The sequence below is a fragment of the Cibotium barometz genome, chromosome 34 (assembly GCF_041138505.1).
Source record: "Cibotium barometz isolate CiBa-2024 chromosome 34, ASM4113850v1, whole genome shotgun sequence".
Classification (NCBI taxonomy): domain Eukaryota; kingdom Viridiplantae; phylum Streptophyta; class Polypodiopsida; order Cyatheales; family Cibotiaceae; genus Cibotium; species Cibotium barometz.
In genome coordinates this window covers 44,207,888-44,226,285 of record NC_141079.1, presented here as the reverse complement: position 1 = coordinate 44,226,285, position 18,398 = coordinate 44,207,888, and the positions used below count along the sequence as shown (strand labels likewise).

At 39.9% G+C, this 18,398-nt stretch overlaps 1 protein-coding gene across 1 annotated transcript; it reads left to right on the top strand.

Annotated features, from left to right (window-relative positions):
* The first annotated feature begins 14,730 nt into the window (after nt 1-14,730).
* LOC147619066 (uncharacterized) lies at nt 14,731-16,395 on the top strand. Its single transcript, XM_086774532.1, has 2 exons — nt 14,731-15,860; nt 16,065-16,395. The coding sequence occupies exons 1-2, from the start codon at nt 14,836-14,838 to the stop codon at nt 16,117-16,119; spliced, it is 1,080 nt and encodes a 359-aa protein (XP_086630658.1). The 5' UTR covers nt 14,731-14,835; the 3' UTR covers nt 16,120-16,395.
* Nucleotides 16,396-18,398: the final 2,003 nt, after the last annotated feature.

The following is an 18,398-nucleotide window of genomic DNA, read 5'->3' as shown; positions in this document are numbered from 1 at the left end:
CGATTTGGCGGGGTTTACGCACGGCTATATGCACATCTATAGGCGCATCTATAGATGTATCTATACTGATATAGACGCGCTTCTAGATGCGTCTATAGACGCACCTATAGACGCTCTATTTAAAAAAAATTTGAATAATCCCGCCCGTGTCGACGCGCCCGTGTCAACGCTGCAACTATTTTCGCTTCAATTCCCTCCCCTCTGCTCCTTGTGCTATACCTCTTCCTCATGATGGCTGCACCTCACCCTTTGTCCTCTTCTCACAAAGTCTCCTCTCCATCCCACTTGTCTCTCCCACCTCTTCATATATTCATGGTTTTTGAATGGTATGTTTAGAATTAGGGATTTTGATTGGTATTCTCTTCACTCTCTCTTTCTCTCTCTCTCTAATGCATAAGCTTCTTACGTTTGAATGGTATTCTCTTCTTTATCTCTCTCTCTCTCTCTTTCTTATGCATAAGCCTAAACCTCTTGTGTATCTATGCTATTCACACTTTTAGGATTTTGTATTACTAATTCTTTTCTCAACTTTTGTTTTGTTTTGTAGGTCTTATAATCCTCTCTTTCAACTTCACCAAGAAGAGGTAAATGCTTTTCTCTCTTTCCTCTCTTTTTGATTTTGTATGTATACATTAGGTTCTTAGGGCTTTTGTATGTATCCATTACTAATCCTTTCCTCACCCTTTTGTTGGTTTTGTAGGTATTCTAATCTTCTCTTTCAACATCACGAAAAAGAGGTAAGTGCTTTCCTATATTTCCTATCTTTTTATCCTCTCTCTCCTTTATTTTTATCTACCAAAAAGAGGAGTTTTGTTTTGTAGGTCCTCTATGCATAGAGCTTAATCTATGAATAGAGCTCTAATCATAGAGCTTAATCTATGAATAGAGATCTAATCTCATAGAGCTTAATCTATGCATTAAGCTCTATTCATAGAGCTTAATGCATAGATTAAGCTCTATGTATGCATTCATAATGCATAGAGCTCTATGCATGCATTAAGCTCTATGCATAGAGATCTATGCATGCATAGAGCTTAATCTTTTTTAATTTTGTATGTATGCAGCATTAGATTCTTAGGGCTTTTGTATGTATGCATTACTAATCCTTAATTCCTCATCCTTTTGTTTTTGGTCTTCTAATCTTCTCTTTCAACATCACCAAAAAGAGGTAAGTGCTTTCCTCTCTTTCCTATCTTTTTGTTGGAATTAGGGTTGCAGGAAAGCACACAAAGCTTGGAGAAGAAGAAGCAAGAATGCACACAACACAAAGTGTATTAGATTGTGTCAATGTACAAAAGATAAGTTAGCCCTAGAATGATGGGCGTATATACAAGCCGGGGGAAAAAACCTCCTAAAGAGGGAAAAAGTGCCCCGGCGGTCCTAAGTGTGTTCACACACATCACTGCCTATATATATGGCAACAAATCCCCCTGGGAGTGATGGTGTGAACGAGAGCTGGCACTCATGTATAGGGGAGTGCCATGCCCGAAGTAGATCAATCCACAAAGGGGAGCAAGCCCAAAGCTTTGCGGAAAGCTTCGAACTTCTCACGAGGAAGCGCCTTTGTGAAAAGATCGGCAAGGTTGTCCTGTGTTGGCACATAGGTCAAGCTGATCTCTCCTACTGAGAGTCTCTCCGTGACATAGTGATAATGCACCTCAATGTGCTTTGTGCGAGCATGAAAAACTGGGTTTCTCGCAACTGCCAATGCGCTCTGATTGTCAGTGAAGATAGAGGTGGCAGACTCCTGTCCACCAACACCCAATCAGCCATAAGCCATCTGAGCCACACACACTCAACCGTAGCTGTGAAAGCTGCCCTGTACTCAGCTTCACAACTAGAAGTGGCCATAGTAGGTTGCTTCTTGCTCAACCAACATATGTATGAGCTACCGAGCATGAAATAAAAACCACTTGTGGACACTCTTGTGTCATAGCAACGAGCCCAATCTGAGTCCGAAAAAGCATGTAAATCTGGCGGCAATGATCCCCCCTTGGGATAAAACAACCCAAGATGAATGGTGCCACTCAAGTAGCAAAAGATGCGTTTAACTACCTTCCAATTCTGAGACCCTGGGCTATGCATAAACCTGCTCACCTGTGAGACTGCAAACTGAATGTCCGGCCTCGTAATGCATACATAAATGAGGCAACCAACAGCTGTCTGATAGAGTGTGACATCAAAGTGATCTCCAGCATCATGAAGACTCAACTTCAAACCTGTCTCCATTGGAGTAGCAATAGGCTTGCAGTCTTCAAGGCCAAATCTCCGCAACAATGTCTCAATATACTTTGTCTAACACAAAGCAATACCTCCATCACACTGCTTAAATTGTATCCCCAAATAATGATGCAAATGCCCCAAATCTGACATCTCAAAAGAGGCATTCAAATAAGCCTTAAAATCAGCAATATGACTTTCATTTGGTCCTGTGAGCAGCATGTCATCGACATAGAGAGCAATGATAAGATGTACACCATCCACACGTTTAACATACAAAGTTCTTTCTGTTGGACTATTCTGAAACCCATGTGCAGTCAAATATGCATGGATCTTTTCATACCAAGCTCGTAGAGCTTGCTTTAAACCATATAAAGCCTTTTTCAACCTGCACACTTCGTTTTCCTGCCCTCTTTGAATAAAACCACGAGGCTGCGATACATACACCTCCTCATGCAAATCTCCATTCAAGGACGCAGTCTTTATGTCCAGCTGATGTACATTCCAACCATTATGAGCTGCCAATGCACAAATGCTACGAATGATAGTCATACGACAAGTGGGAGCAAAGGTCTCATCAAAATCAATGCCCTTTTCTTGAGCATAACCCTTTGCAACAAGTCTAGCCTTATAGCAATCAACACTGCCATCTGGCTTTCGTTTCAACTTAAAAACCCACTTACATCCAATGGCCTTTTTACCAATAGGCAAATTACACAAAGACCATGTACCATTCTTCATTATAGCATCATATTCACTTTGCATTGTAGCCAACCAATTTTCTGATTTTTGTGCCTCATAAAATGAAAGAGGTTCTTCCTCTTCACACATACTAGACACAGCCAAAGCATAACAATCTGATGCATAAGAGGCATGCTGAAAACCTGAACGAGTACGACTAGATATAGGTGCATCAATTTTACTATGATGCAAGGTTTGCACCAACCATTTAGGCATATTTCTAGCCTGCTCATTTTCAGCCCTATCCTCAGAAATTACATCCTGTAAATCTGCATCAGAAATAGGCTGATCTATGATGTCGTTTGAAATCTGCATAGGCTGAATATTTGCCTCATTAGGACTTACGTTTGAATTCCCACCTGTAAACAGAGGCAACAATGTATCAAATACATCCCGTGAGCTCACACCTGTCTCTTTGGTACATGATAACAAGGGCTGCACAGCATCTTCCACAAAAACAACATCTCGACTAATCAAGATACGCTTTGACTGCGGATGATACAATCTGTAACCCTTGCTTTCAGCACTGTAACCAACAAAAATGCATTTGATAGCCTTATCATCCAATTTTCTACGTTGTTGCACAGGCACTAAAGCATAGGCCAAGCAACCAAAGACACGCAAGTGACCAATAGAAGGCTTCCTGCCATGCCAAGCTTCATATGGAGTAATAGACTGCAAGGCCTTAGTGGGACACCTGTTGAGTACATATGCAGCACACATGACAGCCTCAAGCCAAAACGCATGTGGCAAAGCTTGGATCTTGACCATACATCGTGCCATCTCCATAAGTGACCTGTTTTTCTTCTCAGCAACACCATTTTGCTGAGGGGTATACGGCACTGTACATTGGTGTTTTATCCCACGACTAGCCAGAAATGCATCAAACTCTTTAGACATGTACTCCCCCCCTCGATCAGTACGGAGGGTGCCCACAATACAATTGGATACATTTTCAACCATAAGAAAAAACTGTTTGAAGCACAAAAACACTTCGGACTTTGCCTTCAGTGGATATACCCATGCATGCCTTGAGTAATCATCAATGAAAGTCACGAAGTACAAGTGTTTACCAAATGACGGAGTTTGCATAGGCCCACATACATCACTATGTACAAGCTGCAATTTGCGAGTGGCCCGCACAGAACCATCCTTTGGAAACGCAGAACGCTGCATTTTGCCCAAAATACAGCCTTCACAAACATGTTTCAATGGTGCCTCAAGAGGGGGCAATGAAGCAACCATATCAAATTTCTGCAAACGCAGCAAACTAGCAAAGTTCAGATGACCAAAACGAGCATGCCATAGTTTTGCATCTGAAACTGCCTTTTTATCAGAAACTGCATTTGCTGAATCTTCCACACACTTGTCATAAGAATTGAGCCTATACAGCCCACGAAACAAGGTGCCAGATATAATAATCGTATCACCAGAAGTCAAATCATGAACAGTACATCTGTCATCCACAAATTTGACTACAAGTCTAGCAAGCACAGAGACAGACAATAGATTCTTCTTTATCCTTGGCACATACAAAGCATCTGAAAGTGTGAAAGTGCGGCCATTTGCAGCAGTAAGCATAATTTTACCAATGCCCTTCACTGGGTAAGAAGCATTATTGGCACATGTGACAGTATTCCCATTAGGGACAACCTCAAGAGAAGTGAACATATCACGATGCGAGGTAATGTGCTTTGTAGCACCACTGTCAAAATACCATACATGAGAGTCAACAGAAACTGCCAAACATGCATCATGTACAGATGGGTCATACTGGCAATACACGCTAAACGCCCATTCTGTATCCTACACAACATTTGCAGAATCTGCATTTGTAGAAGCATCCGCTATTGTGGCTGCATTTGACTCTTTCTTCTTTGCCTCTTTAGCCTTTCTTAATGACATGATCATTTGCCTTACAATAGTTGCACCTGGTCTTTTTCTTGCCTTTATCAAGAGCCTTCTCAGACTTATTGTTGCTACCTGTGGAAGGAGAAGAAGTTGCAGACCTACTAATAGGAGAAGAAACAGTGGAAGGGGCTGCCTTACCACTTCTTCTCTGCTGTTGGGCAGCAATAAATGCTTGATCAACTGCACGCTGCCTGGCCCTGTTTTGCCTGGACTGCGCTTCTTGCAAGAGCTTGTTGACTAAAGTATCATACTTGACAGCATCAGGTCTGTCCTCATTAAGAAGTCTCCACGTGGAAGCAAAAGTCTGATATGTCTCAGGTAAAGCATCAAGAACAGTCTGCACAAGAGAATGATCAGGAATAATCTCACCTACAGAAATCAACTGTTCTTTGAGATCTTTAATCTCAGCAAGAAAAACATTCATGTCATCATCTTCTTGCATAATCTTCAATTCTAGCTCTTTACGCAGGTAGGTGATTTTTGCCTCGTTACGACCTGCATACAAACCAGCTAGAATATCCCAAGCCTATTTTGCTGTTTTAGCTGAACGAATATGTGGGGTGATGTTACGTTTGACAGAAAGTGCAATCAAGGCATGAGCATGCGCATCTTTACCATCCCAAAAACGAGCTTGTTCAGCAGTGGGTAAAACAGTAGCAACAGTAGAGCTGCTAGAACCTGCAACATCCTCAACAGATCCTACATCCACAGAACCTAGACGTACATCCGTACCCTGCACAATGTTCCACACTCCTTTTGCAACCAAAACATGCTGCATCATGTATGCCCAAAGTGGGTAGTTGTTGTCTCCATCCAGTTTGTCTTCAGCAGACAACATGCGAAATACATCATTGCTGTTATCAGCCATGGCCACTGACTGAAACTGATGCAAAAGCTACCTGTAATGAAGCAAAGACTGAACAGAAGACAACTTGTGCTATGTAGCACGGTCCACAATAGAATACGTATACCTGTTTTGCAGAAAACTGCACTGTCAAAATTTCTGCAGACGAAAACACCTATGCAGAACTTGAAATGCAAAAAAGGAGCCCGAAACGACCTCAAATGCAAATTCTGAGAATGCCAAGCCCTTTGGGCTTGTTTGCAGAGTATAGGGACCTGCAAAGCGCTCGTAAAAACTCACCTCAATCGGAGAACGTGAGTCGGAGGGTGCTGGCGGCGTAGCCCTGGGAGCCGATGCCTGCTCTGATACCAATTGTTGGAATTAGGGTTGCAGGAAAGCACACAAAGCTTGGAGAAGAAGAAGCAAGAATGCACACAACACAAAGTGTATTAGATTGTGTCAATGTACAAAAGATAAGTTAGCCCTAGAATGATGGGCGTATATACAAGCTGGGGGAAAAAACCTCCTAAAGAAGGAAAAAGTGCCCCGGCGGTCCTAAGTGTGTTCACACACATCACTGCCTATATATATGGCAACACTTTTTATCATCTCTTTCCTATATTTTTATTTACCAAAAAGAGGGATTTTGTTTTGTAGGTCCTCTATGCATAGAGCTTAATCTATGAATAGAGCTCTAATCATAGAGCTTAATCTATGTATTAAGCTCTATTCATAGAGCTTAATGCATAGATTAAGCTCTATGCATGCATTCATAATGCATAGAGATCTATGCATAGATTAAGCTCTATGAATAGACCTCTATGCATGCATTAATCTCTATGCATAGAGTTTTATGCATGCATTAATCTCTATGCATAGAGCTTAATCTATGCATGCATGCTTAATGCATAGTGCCGGGGTACAATTTAGTTTAGGCTAGCATGGATTGCATAGTGCTTTATGCATAAGCCTCATGCATAGCTTCATGCATAAGGCCTCATGTATAGCTTTATGCATAGGCCTCATGCATGCTTTATTCATAGGCCTCATGCATGCTTTATTCATAAGCCTCATGCATAATGCTTTATGTATAAGCTTTATGCATAAGGCCTCATGCTTAGCTTTATGCATAGGCTTTATGCATAAGGCCTCATGCATAGTTTTATGCTTAAGGCCTCGTCGTGCTTAAGGCCTTATGCATAGTGCTTAATGTATAAGCCTTATGCATAATGCTTTATGCATAAGCTTTATGCATAAGGCCTCATACATAAAGCATTATGCTTAAAGCTTTATGCATAAGCTTTAGCATAGCTTGCATAGCGGCGTAGTTTGCATAAGGCTTGCATAGTGGCATAGCTTGCATAAGCTTTTGTATCTATGCATAGAGCTTAATCTTTTTGATTTTGTATGTATGCAGTAGGTTCTTAGGGCTTTTGTATGTATGCATTACTAATCCTTTCCTCACCCTTTTTTGTTGGTTTTGCAGGTCTTGTAATCTTCTCTTTTACTTAACATCACCAAAAAGAGGTAAGTGCTTTCCTCTCTTTCTTATCTTTTTATCCTCTCTTTCCTCTATTTTTATCTACCAAAAAGAGGGGTTTTGTTTTGTAGGTTCTCTATGCATAGAGCTTAATCTATGAATAGAGCTCTAATCATAGAGCTTAATCTATGCATTAAGCTCTATTCGTAGAGCTTAATGCATAGATTAAGCTCTATGCATGCATTCATAATGCATAGAGTAAGCTTTATGCATAGACCTCTATACATGCATTAAGCTCTATGCATAGAACTTTATGCATGCATAGAGTTTAATCTATGCATGCATGCTTAATGCATAGTGCCAGAGTACGGTTTAGTTTAGGCTAGCATGGCTTGCATAGTGCTTTATATGCATAAGCCTCATGCATAAGGCCGCCTCATGAGGCAAAAGTAGCGTGTCCTGATACCATCAAGGTGCCTTTACTACCCTACAAGGACCTCGAGAAGGGAACTCTACTTTTTCCTACTGGGACCTTCACGGGCATCTCCTTCATAGAAGAGCTCAAATTAGCAAAATAGGGTATAAAGTTGAACTTAGGTATCGGTATTTATTCAAGAAGATAGAAAGCCCGCTCTTCGAATTCGTGCTAGAGATTTATGGGGAAAGGAAGGAAGCCAAAAAGAAAGGAGACTAGGTCATGTCTTCTCTGCACAAATTGACAATGAACTCCTTGTACGGGGGAGGTTTAGCATCAAACTTGAATGCAACATAACAGTGATTTGTGATCGGGAAAAATTTGACAAGCTAATGTCGATCTATCAATTCGGAATGGTGGAACCAGTGAATGGAACCCAGTACATGGTAAGTTACACGGGCGCACTGTAGAGGTTGCGGGATCGTCTGACAACATGATCTATTTGCGGCAAACAAAGAGTTTTGACCAATTGACCCGGAAATTGGTTGAGACATTGCATTTAGTTACTCGACCGATGTCCTTATATTGTTCTATGAACCATTTTAGGTTGACCTTATTCTTGGCCAACATCCCCTTTGTTTTACAATTTATAGGAGAGCCTTCCGTAACCAAGGCATAGCATTTAGGAGCTAGGAAGTAACCCTTTAAGGGAAGAGCTTGCCGAACAAGAGTGTTTTTCTGTGTTGCTTAGAACATTCTAGGAAATTGAGTAAAAAGATTGGGATTGAAGGTCAGGTTCCGGTCGGTCATGTGTCCCCTCTCTCACCGGTCTTTCATCTCTTTAAATCCATTCAATTTTAACTAACACATTCTATATCGGATCAGACCCCAAGAGTGATTGGTCTAACCAACCTTTAAATGATGATTGATGTTAACAACATGAACAAGCTAATTAAGATGAACTATATTTTGAAATCTAAATATGGGTGTATATTTTTTGTTTACAATTATGGGGGCACAAGCTCCTTGTGCTTTGGGTGCAGTCGTACCCCACGAAGACTTTCTTTTGTTGCTTTTGTAGGTCCTCTAATCCTCTCTTTCAACATCACGAAAAAGAGGTAAGTGCTTTTCTATATTTCCTCTATTATTATTGCACCCTTGGGTGCTGGTTGGGGATGTGCAGAAAATGTAGCTGCATGTGCAAAAAATGCAGTTGTACATCTGCAGAGACAACTCTCTAGATTTTTTTAAATTCCAGAGTGTATCTATAGGGGTGTCTATAGGCGCATCTATAAGTGCGTCTATATGATATAGACGCATCTATAGACACCTGTCGATAGACGCACTTTTAGATGCTCTTATAAATGCGCCCGTAACATTTTAAACCACGTTGTCAAAATGCACCTACGGTCACTTTTCCTTATAGTGGCTCATTGGAAAATAGAGCATATACCATATCTTCTAAAACCTCTTCCTCCACCATCTCATGAGGAGGAAAGGGTGGTGGGCTTGTATCTCCATCATTCCAATCCTCCACCACTTCTACATTTTGTGAAGCCTCCGCCATTTCTCTACGACGCTTGGCCTCTTGACGCTGCCTATGAGTTAACATAGAAGGGTGTGGCGCATTATCCTACACATGAGTATTTCAATGCGAGTCTCCATTGAATACTAATTCTTAATTAAATTCTTACAATATAAGCAAAGTATACTTACCATTGACTCCGTCGGTTCCCATTTTTCATACATTGAAATGTGATTCATCGTAATGCTACGTTATCGATGCATACATCCTCGATAACAATCATACATACATTTTATTTTTTGTTGCAACCAACGATCCCGATTTTGAACACGAAGGGACTTATCAACATCACTAGAAGAACTGATTGATGAAGACATCCTGCATATTCAAACGAGAAAAAATAAATTTCATCTTTCTATGTGTGTGAAATACTTTTTTGTTTCGCATTTATAGACGTGTCTATTAATGCGTCTAGATGCGTTACAGACCCTTTTAGACGCGCTTTTAGACTCAATTTTAGACGTGCTTTTAGACGCTAAGGTAGGTCTCTTTTTACACTCATTTTATTTAAGTTGGTGGTTATTGCATTGTCTATGTATTAATTCCCAGGGTCATTTGACTTAACAAGACGGGACTAGTTGTTTAATTTTTTTTTAAAAAAAATCTTGGTTTGTTTATTTTTTTTGTTTTGGAGAATGAGATGATTCCCGAGGTCAATTGACTTAGAGAGCCGGGAAGTCTTCATTTGATAATATTTTCTTAATATTTGATTTTTTTTTGTGTTTTAAGAAATGAGATGATTCTTGGGGTCAATTGACTTAAAGAGCCGAAAGTCTTCATTTCATAATATTTTTTAAATATTTTCTTTGTTTGTATAGATGTGGAATGGGTCCTCATTCTCTTATCCCACAGGCACTTCACCCTTGCCAGGAAGTACTTCACATGCCTTTACATTCACCCCTCATCTGTCGGCCCCAGTTAGTGCTATAACATCTCCTACACCTCCACCTTTAGGAGATGTGACACCTCACAGTTATCATGGCTCTCATGAGAGTGGCAGCCGTCATCGTAGGGAGGGTAGTCGTGGGAGACAGTGGCGGTCGTAGCTCACGCCGCACTAGCACTCATCAGAGTGGAGGTAGAGGAGATAGAGGAGATAGAGGATGCCTAGGGCAGTGCTTTGGGGGTGGGGATAGTTCTTCACAGTCACCACCACATCATGGTGATATATCATATTATGATATCACAGATGTGGGTGGCATAGTTGATGACTCTCGTGGGGAAGGAGGTGGTAAACTACTTGCGCCAAGTAGTTTTTGCACACTATAAAGACTGCTTTTTACATTTTAAGCAACAAAGAGAGAGCCTAGTGGATGATTACATTAAAGCTGTCCACATGAAGTATCCTAATCCTCACGACCAAAGGTTTAATATAGTAGATGGGCGTGACACAAAATCAAAGACATACTTAAGAATAGGAGGTCTCTAGTAAGGAGACATGCAAAGGAGGAGAAAGCCTGAATAGATGCTGGTCAAAATGGACATGGTAAGCCATCTACTGCTCATAAGGGCGAGTGCATCAAAGCTAAGAAGGAGCTCTTAGAAGGAGTAGTGAACCAAAAACAAAAAGAAGTGCAACGAATATAAATGGAGCGATATGGATCATCCCACTTCGGATCTGGAGGTCCTACATCATGGGAGGCCGAGTTTGTATGTATAGTGCAACTTCAGGTCTTTTTTTTTGTGTGCTGTCTATTTGAGTTGTGTTATAAATTATAATTGTTGTAATATTTGTCTTATGATGTAGCATGGCATTGTGGGTAGAGATCCTACCCCAGTAGAGATTGGCTACCATCGTCGCCACAGTAGAGAGGAGATATATGAGATTACCTTCAATGAAGGGATCATCTCCAATGACTATAATCAAGCAAGGAGAGCACCAATGTAGGTAATACTTTTTATTTTTATTTACAAAACATGTTATGACCTTTATAATAATTTCTATTTTTATTTATATATATCTTCAATTTGTGTAGACACAAGGTGGACAAGAAGGAGGACAAGAAGTCTCAGAGAGTGATGACTCCTCCTATAGTAGTAACCCGCTAGTTTTTCTTCATGTATAGTTTCAGTTTATGCAACTATGTTTCTTTTTCAAGCCTCATGTGGCTACCATCATGTATGGACAACTTCTTGGATATAAGATGAAATTTTTCATCTTCTTTATGTATCTATGTTTTTATTCAGGCGTTATGTGGCTACGATCATGTAAGGATAAATTTTTGGATATAAAATGTAATTTCTCATCTTCTTTAATCAATATTCAAAGTGTGTTCACAAATCTTTTTGTGCATATCTATCTTTAATTTAAGTTTTTATGTTGATATCTTCGCTGATCTTGATTCGTCTATGTACAAGTAAGCAAAACCTTAAACCAGAGAGCGAAAATGCAGCTCTACAAGTGCAGAAAATGTAGCTGTAAATTTGCATAGGCAACTCTCTGGATTTTTTTTAAAATTTCAGAGCGTGTCTATATGCACGTCTATAAGCACGTCTATTATGTAGTATAGATGCGCTTATAGACGCGTATATAGATGCGCTTATAGCCTCTATTATAGACGTGTATTGGTAGACGCAATTTTAGACGCGCCCGTAACATTTTAAACCACGTTGTCAAAACGTGTCTATAAACTCGCCTACGGTTGCTTTTCCTTGTAGTGAATACACACACGCACATGCACACGCACACACGTTGCTTTTTCTTGTAGTAAATACACACACGTACACGCACACGCACACACATACACACACACACACACATACTTTTTATGTTTATTATTTATATACATATATATTTAATATACATATATATTTAAAATATATATATGTGTGTGTGTGTGTGTATATGCGCATGTGCATAGATGTGTGTGTGTGTGTGTGTGTTTTTATATCAAATATTCTTATTTTTATAATAATTAAATATTTACCATAGAAAGATATATATATTTATATTATACACACACACACACACATACACGTACACATGCACACACACTCGCGCGCATGCACACACACATACACACACACACACACACACACGCGCGCGCGCGCATATACATATACACATATATATAAACAGATACATAAATAAATAAATAAATTTAGTATAATAAAAGATACACACACATACACACACACACACATACACACACACTACATGTATATATATATATATTTGTGTACATGTATATATGTATGTATGTATATATACATGTAAATACATATATAAATAAATACATATATATATATAAATATAATGTAAATAAATATATGTTTATATAATAAATATTTGATTACTATAAATAAATAAACATATTTAATATAATAACTATATAGTAAATATAAATTTATATATTTATTATGTATGCAAACATAAATTATATAAAGAGAGAAATTTTAATATGACAACATATGTTTATTATGTATATATATATATTTATATAATAATAAAATTTAATATAGTACTATGTGTTTAATGTGTACTAAAAAATATATTTATATAATAAATAGTATACAATATATATTAGATATTTTTTATAGTAGAGTTATAATAAGTTTATATATATATATATTTATCATAGAAGAAACATAATGCATTTAAATTATAATAAATCTAATATAGAAGGAGCATAATGCGTTTAAATTTCAATAAATCTAGAGAGAGAGAGAGAGAGAGATTTATTATATAAAATATAAAAAATAATGATATGCGTGTGTACATATATATGTATGTATGTATGTGTATATATATATATATATATATATATATATATATATATATATAAATGCTTGGCACCGCCAAGAGTAGGTCGAGAGACTAATGGTGGAGAAAAATAGAATTTTGTTTCTTTGTTTATAATTTTCAAGGTTTTTGAATACGTTGATGCACCACAAGAGAAAAAAAACCTCCAGGTTCGTCGTAGAAGGTTAGGCATGCATATGGGTTTGACATGCATATATACTATGACATAAATAAAGTTTGATGATAGAGAGAGTTGGGTGTGATGAAAAGGGAAAAAGAATTGTGTTTATATAACATGATGTTTTTATGATAATTATGTTTATATAACATGATGTGATGAAAATGGAAAAATAAATATATTCATACGTTTCCCCTTTTAAGAGTGGGCCAGACCATGCTTATGGTCTTGCAACAACGATGTGCTGTGTCATAGACACTAATACATGTAAATAAGGATTTAGACCATTCAATAATTGATCTGCCCAAAGGTTTGCGGGTCTTGTCCACTAGTGGGTTTAAAAACCTAGCCATGATGGGTAACATGTTAGGATTTTTGTGTTCCGAGAGCACTACGTCCCATCCAGCTTCCAAGGGTGCATCTCGATCTCGGCATCTCGAAAATTGAAATGCATGTCGATCTCCACACAAGTCTTGAAAATTGCATGCCGATCTACATGCTCAAAATGTGAACCTGTTGAAATTTGAAGTGATCTCCGGCTTTGAAATTAACCCTCACGGTTATTTCTCGCGTAAGGGACAATTAATTAAAGGGAGGGAGCCTAAAAAGTCCCCCAAACCTTATGGACCATATATATATATATATATATATTATATATAATATATTATATATGCCTGGCACCGACCATATATATATTATATATATCATTACCATTTGCTCGAACGTGGCACCGACCATATATATATTATATATATCATATGTTAAATAAACCTGATGGGTAACGGGCCTTGAAAATGGAAGTCAATGGCATCTTGAAATTTGAAGTTTGGATCTGAATTCCTAAGAGTGGCAGCGTAGCTGCAGGTAATATATAGCCACCGCGAGAGCGAGAGAGAGCGAGAGAGAGAGAGAGTTAGGTTTTAGGGATCGATCCTGCAGCTGGTCTTCGTGAGTTCCAGGTTGGTTGCTGTAGCCTCTGATCATGCAAGTAGAGCCATTAATGGACACCATTCACGATTTTTGTGAAATGTAAAAACCATTGCATTGCATTGCAGCAGCAAGGTTCTGATTTATTTAGAGCCAAGCCAACCAACAAAAAATGACGAGTTACAGCAACACTAATTCGCAGCAACTTCCTCCTCGTAACTATTTAATTCTAATTAACAGTTCGATGATTAGAACCAGATGTAACCATATAACGCTTACGTATTAACCTGTCTGATAATATAATGATTATTGTTTTATTATTGTATTGAGTTTATTAATCGGGATGTTGCTGCAGGAAGCGTGGCGTCGATGGAGCCTGGAACCAGCACTGCCGCCAGCAGGCATGACGTGGTGGTGGAAACGTCATCGCCCTACCCTATTCGCGTCATCGACGTGGCTGCTACTGTGGACGTCAGCGCCCGCGGAATCTGCTTCAAGGAGCCTGACAACTGGGATTTCCACACCATATCCCACACTTGGATGCAGAAGGTCCGGGATTTCTCAAGGCAGATCGGAAACCAGGTCGCTGCTGCAGGAGCAGGGAGCTCAAGGACAGCTTACTACAATGAGGCTTTCAATTAAGCCGCAGACTTCAGTGATAGCCCGTGCTACCAAGATTTGAAACATCTCTTCAGGGTTCTGCAGGATGAAGAAGGCGTGGAATGCGCATGGTTTGATGCAGTGTGCATCGACCAGACCAGCCCGACGGAGAAGGAGAGGGAGATCCCCCGCATGGGGAGCTATTACTCAGAAAGCAAAGGTTGCTTTGTACTCCCACACGGCATTGGGCAACACCACATGAAGTTCTGGGGTGCATCTGATCATGCAGGGCGACCAACCATGCCGCGCTGGTTCAGCCGCGCATGGACAGTACAGGAATGTGCGCTTCCCAAGAAGCTCACGTTTGTGCTCTCCCTCAGTCTTGCGGAGCGGGAGCAACTCAATCACTTCCTGGAGTTCAGTCAGAGGAACAGGCTGCGTATAGACAGCTCAGATGAAGATGAGGATAAGGTCATCCTTAAGGTCATCGAAAGACGTCCACGCGCAAGACGCACCATAGTGACAATGCGTCCGGCTGAGGAGGATTTGCACTTCAGCAAACTTGGAAGGGGATTCTGCAGATGCCTGCTAGATCCTTTGATGGTGGTGTATGCAGAAACGAGTTATGAACTCTTTAGGATGTACTACAAAGACAACATAGCAACTAATTCACGCATTCTGCCTGATCGCATTCCAACTATGGGTATCCCAAATGTGATGTGTGAAGACTGTCGCTCCTTCCCACTTGCGAGAGAAGCCAGCAGCAACCAGCTTATATTCATGGATCGTCAAGCTTACATACATGTGGCTTCATTTTTTGCTGCAGCAACGGCACCGCTGCTTCATCTGAGTCCACTGTACTGTAGAACCTCACAAATTGCTTGCATGGATGATCTGAACTGTCAAGAGCCATTAATGACAGGACAGTGTATATCTTGCCCTATGCTTGTTGCACACCTTGTTACTGCCCGTCAATGTGATCACCCAGAAGACAGGATTCTCAGCATACTCGGGCTACTGGGGTCTAAGCAGCTGATGCCTGTCAATATAATTAAGGACAACCTGGATGACCAAATTCTAGAAGTTTGCAAGAGGAATCCCCACTTGGTGGTCCAGCTTTGTGCCATGAGCTTGGTGGGCTCCCCGGCTCCTCAAGCATCATCGTGGCGATCTAATCTTCACTCGAAGGATGATCGGGGAATGGGAGGATTATCCAGGTGATTAACTGACCTTAAACATTCTCATCATGATTCACACATCAAGTTCTAGATAGGTACTTGCCATATGGGCCCTGGTCTAGACTTGTAAGTGCTCCAAGAAACCTATTTTTATGGCTCCATGTTAGACGTAGGAGTGCGTATTGTTTGAGGTGTCATATTTTTGTTAAGTGTCATAGTTTAATATATGTGTATGGATGATAGGTCCCATCATCAAAACCAATGTGCACGTTGTCAACGTGTGCCCTCAACATATTGAATTGTCGACGTACATCACCAACTCTATGGCTGATATCGAGGGCCGATCTGGCGAATTTGAACTTCACATCACATTCGAATCTGGCGTGGAAGCACTGTTTTGGGAAAGTCGCAATAATTACCAGTACCTTACATGGAGGGCTTATAGCTTTGGCATGCCTGATGCTATGCAACCTCATTATGCCAACCTATGTAGTGTTATGACTTGCCCATCTGGTTTTACGACTTGCGCATCTGGTTTTTCTCAAAACTCACTAGGGTGTCTTGGACTCCCTATCGAGAATTATAGGAACAGCACATAAAATTAAAGCTTTGGTGGATCCTTCTAGGTGATGCCTTTTATGCACATGAACCATGTAAGGTTGCGATGGCTTGTATGGAGGCTCCAGGTACAGACACATGTGTTGTCCTCCACAAAGTTGGTCTCTATTTCTTTCCCTTAGATCTTGCTAGTGAAATCTTCAATGAAACCATCCTCTCCTCTTGTTTTATAGGCGGTATGGGAAAGCGTTTCTTGAAGTATAGGACATTGAGATTTTAGAGGATGGATTTTCTAGTGCTATGATGAATTTGAAGATTGTATTCAATAAACTGGGATTGTCACAATTCATCTTGGATTTTTTTCATTTTTCTAAAAAACTGGATCTCGTTTAGCGCTAGAAACAAGAACTTAGCACTGCCACTGTTTTTGGGACCAACTTGTCTCATTTTTTGTAGTTTTATAGTAAACTATATATCTCGACTTGTGCATCCGTATTGGGCAGGGTTATGTAGAGGGACTTTTGCCGATATAGAGTGAAAAACCCGCACCTTGAGCTTGAGTTTTGAATCTCGCAAAGCCATTTTTAAAGAAATACCCCACCTCGAGCATAAATATAAAGCTATATCTATGAACCTATAGATTTCCGAAAGGAGGACCGGACGGCAGAAGTCTAGTAATGGGCGCCCGAGCATGTGAATAGGCTTTTAAGAAGCAAGAAAATACATTAAAAATTTGTTTTTTCTTTTGATTTTCCCTCATGTCACCAATCTACGCTGTGCACCGACTAGGCCACTGGATAACCCACTTGAGATTACCCAAAAAGTAATCTAGGCCCGCCACGGCCCGCATGGCTTGGATTTTCGTGCCCTTGTTGATCCCAAGTACACTCCATGGGCGGTGGGAGATAGTGCTAAAGGTCGTCCCCTGTGTGCTCATCTCCTCCGATACTAGTAGTACCTGTTGGAACTGGGGTCTCAACAGCCTCATGCAGGAAAAAATGACGTACGTTTAGACATATAATTCTTCTTTAGTTCTTTAGATTGCACTTACTTGCTTCTTTAGATTGCACTTACTTGCTATGTATAGATTCAATTTTTGCTTTAAATAACTATGCCTAAGTGTCACCAAATGCGCCATTGGGATAGTGTAACCATGCTGGGTGGCATACGGATGACCAAAATTATTTTCCTACAATTGGTTTGTGGTAATATATGTTAGAAAATGAGAATGATCTAAGTATATTAGCATGAAAACATTGAGAAGATTAACCCTTGTTTTACTTACAAAATGGATGAGGAATCTCCTCAAACCACCACAACCAAGGCATGATCGTATCCCTCTCTGCAACTGCTCCTCTGTGGCTCGCTATTGTGCGGGAAAGGTCACCCCATGCCAAGCAAGCTCGGCCCAATGATTTGCTCGTGTAGTGTGTCTCTATCGAGTAGCCTTCCTGCACTTTTTTAAAAGATTGTTACAAAGTGTACATACAATTCATCTTATGAAAACTCTATTGTTTCAAAGATACATTTCTAGCATATAATTATTCAACTTAAGAAAATTGTACTATAACTAAGCATTCTTTACATAAATCCAAGAAATATATAATGAACGTGGAGTGACTGACTAAACATTTCTTTCGTAAATGAAATGAATTACACATGCTAGTCACACACTTGAGACTTATTCCTTTCATTAACTTGTCATAATTCTTCTTGTGAATATCTCTCAATCTAAATTTGCAGAATGGTAGTGACTCAAATGCGTCCGTGCATACTCCTCCACCATTACTCTTTGTGGGCAAACATCATAGTGTTCATCCATCATATCCAATAGTGTTGGAGCTAAGGAGTTCGAGTAGCGACGAGACGAGTTGTCGAAAGCTAGCGCGTTTTGATGCTAGGAGAGCGTGCGTGTGCATAGTGCAGAGGACTAAAGAAACATAGAGGATTTGTGTTCAGTGATATGGATTGCATAAAATTTCTTAGAGGTGAACGCACGTGATACACAAAATTTCATAG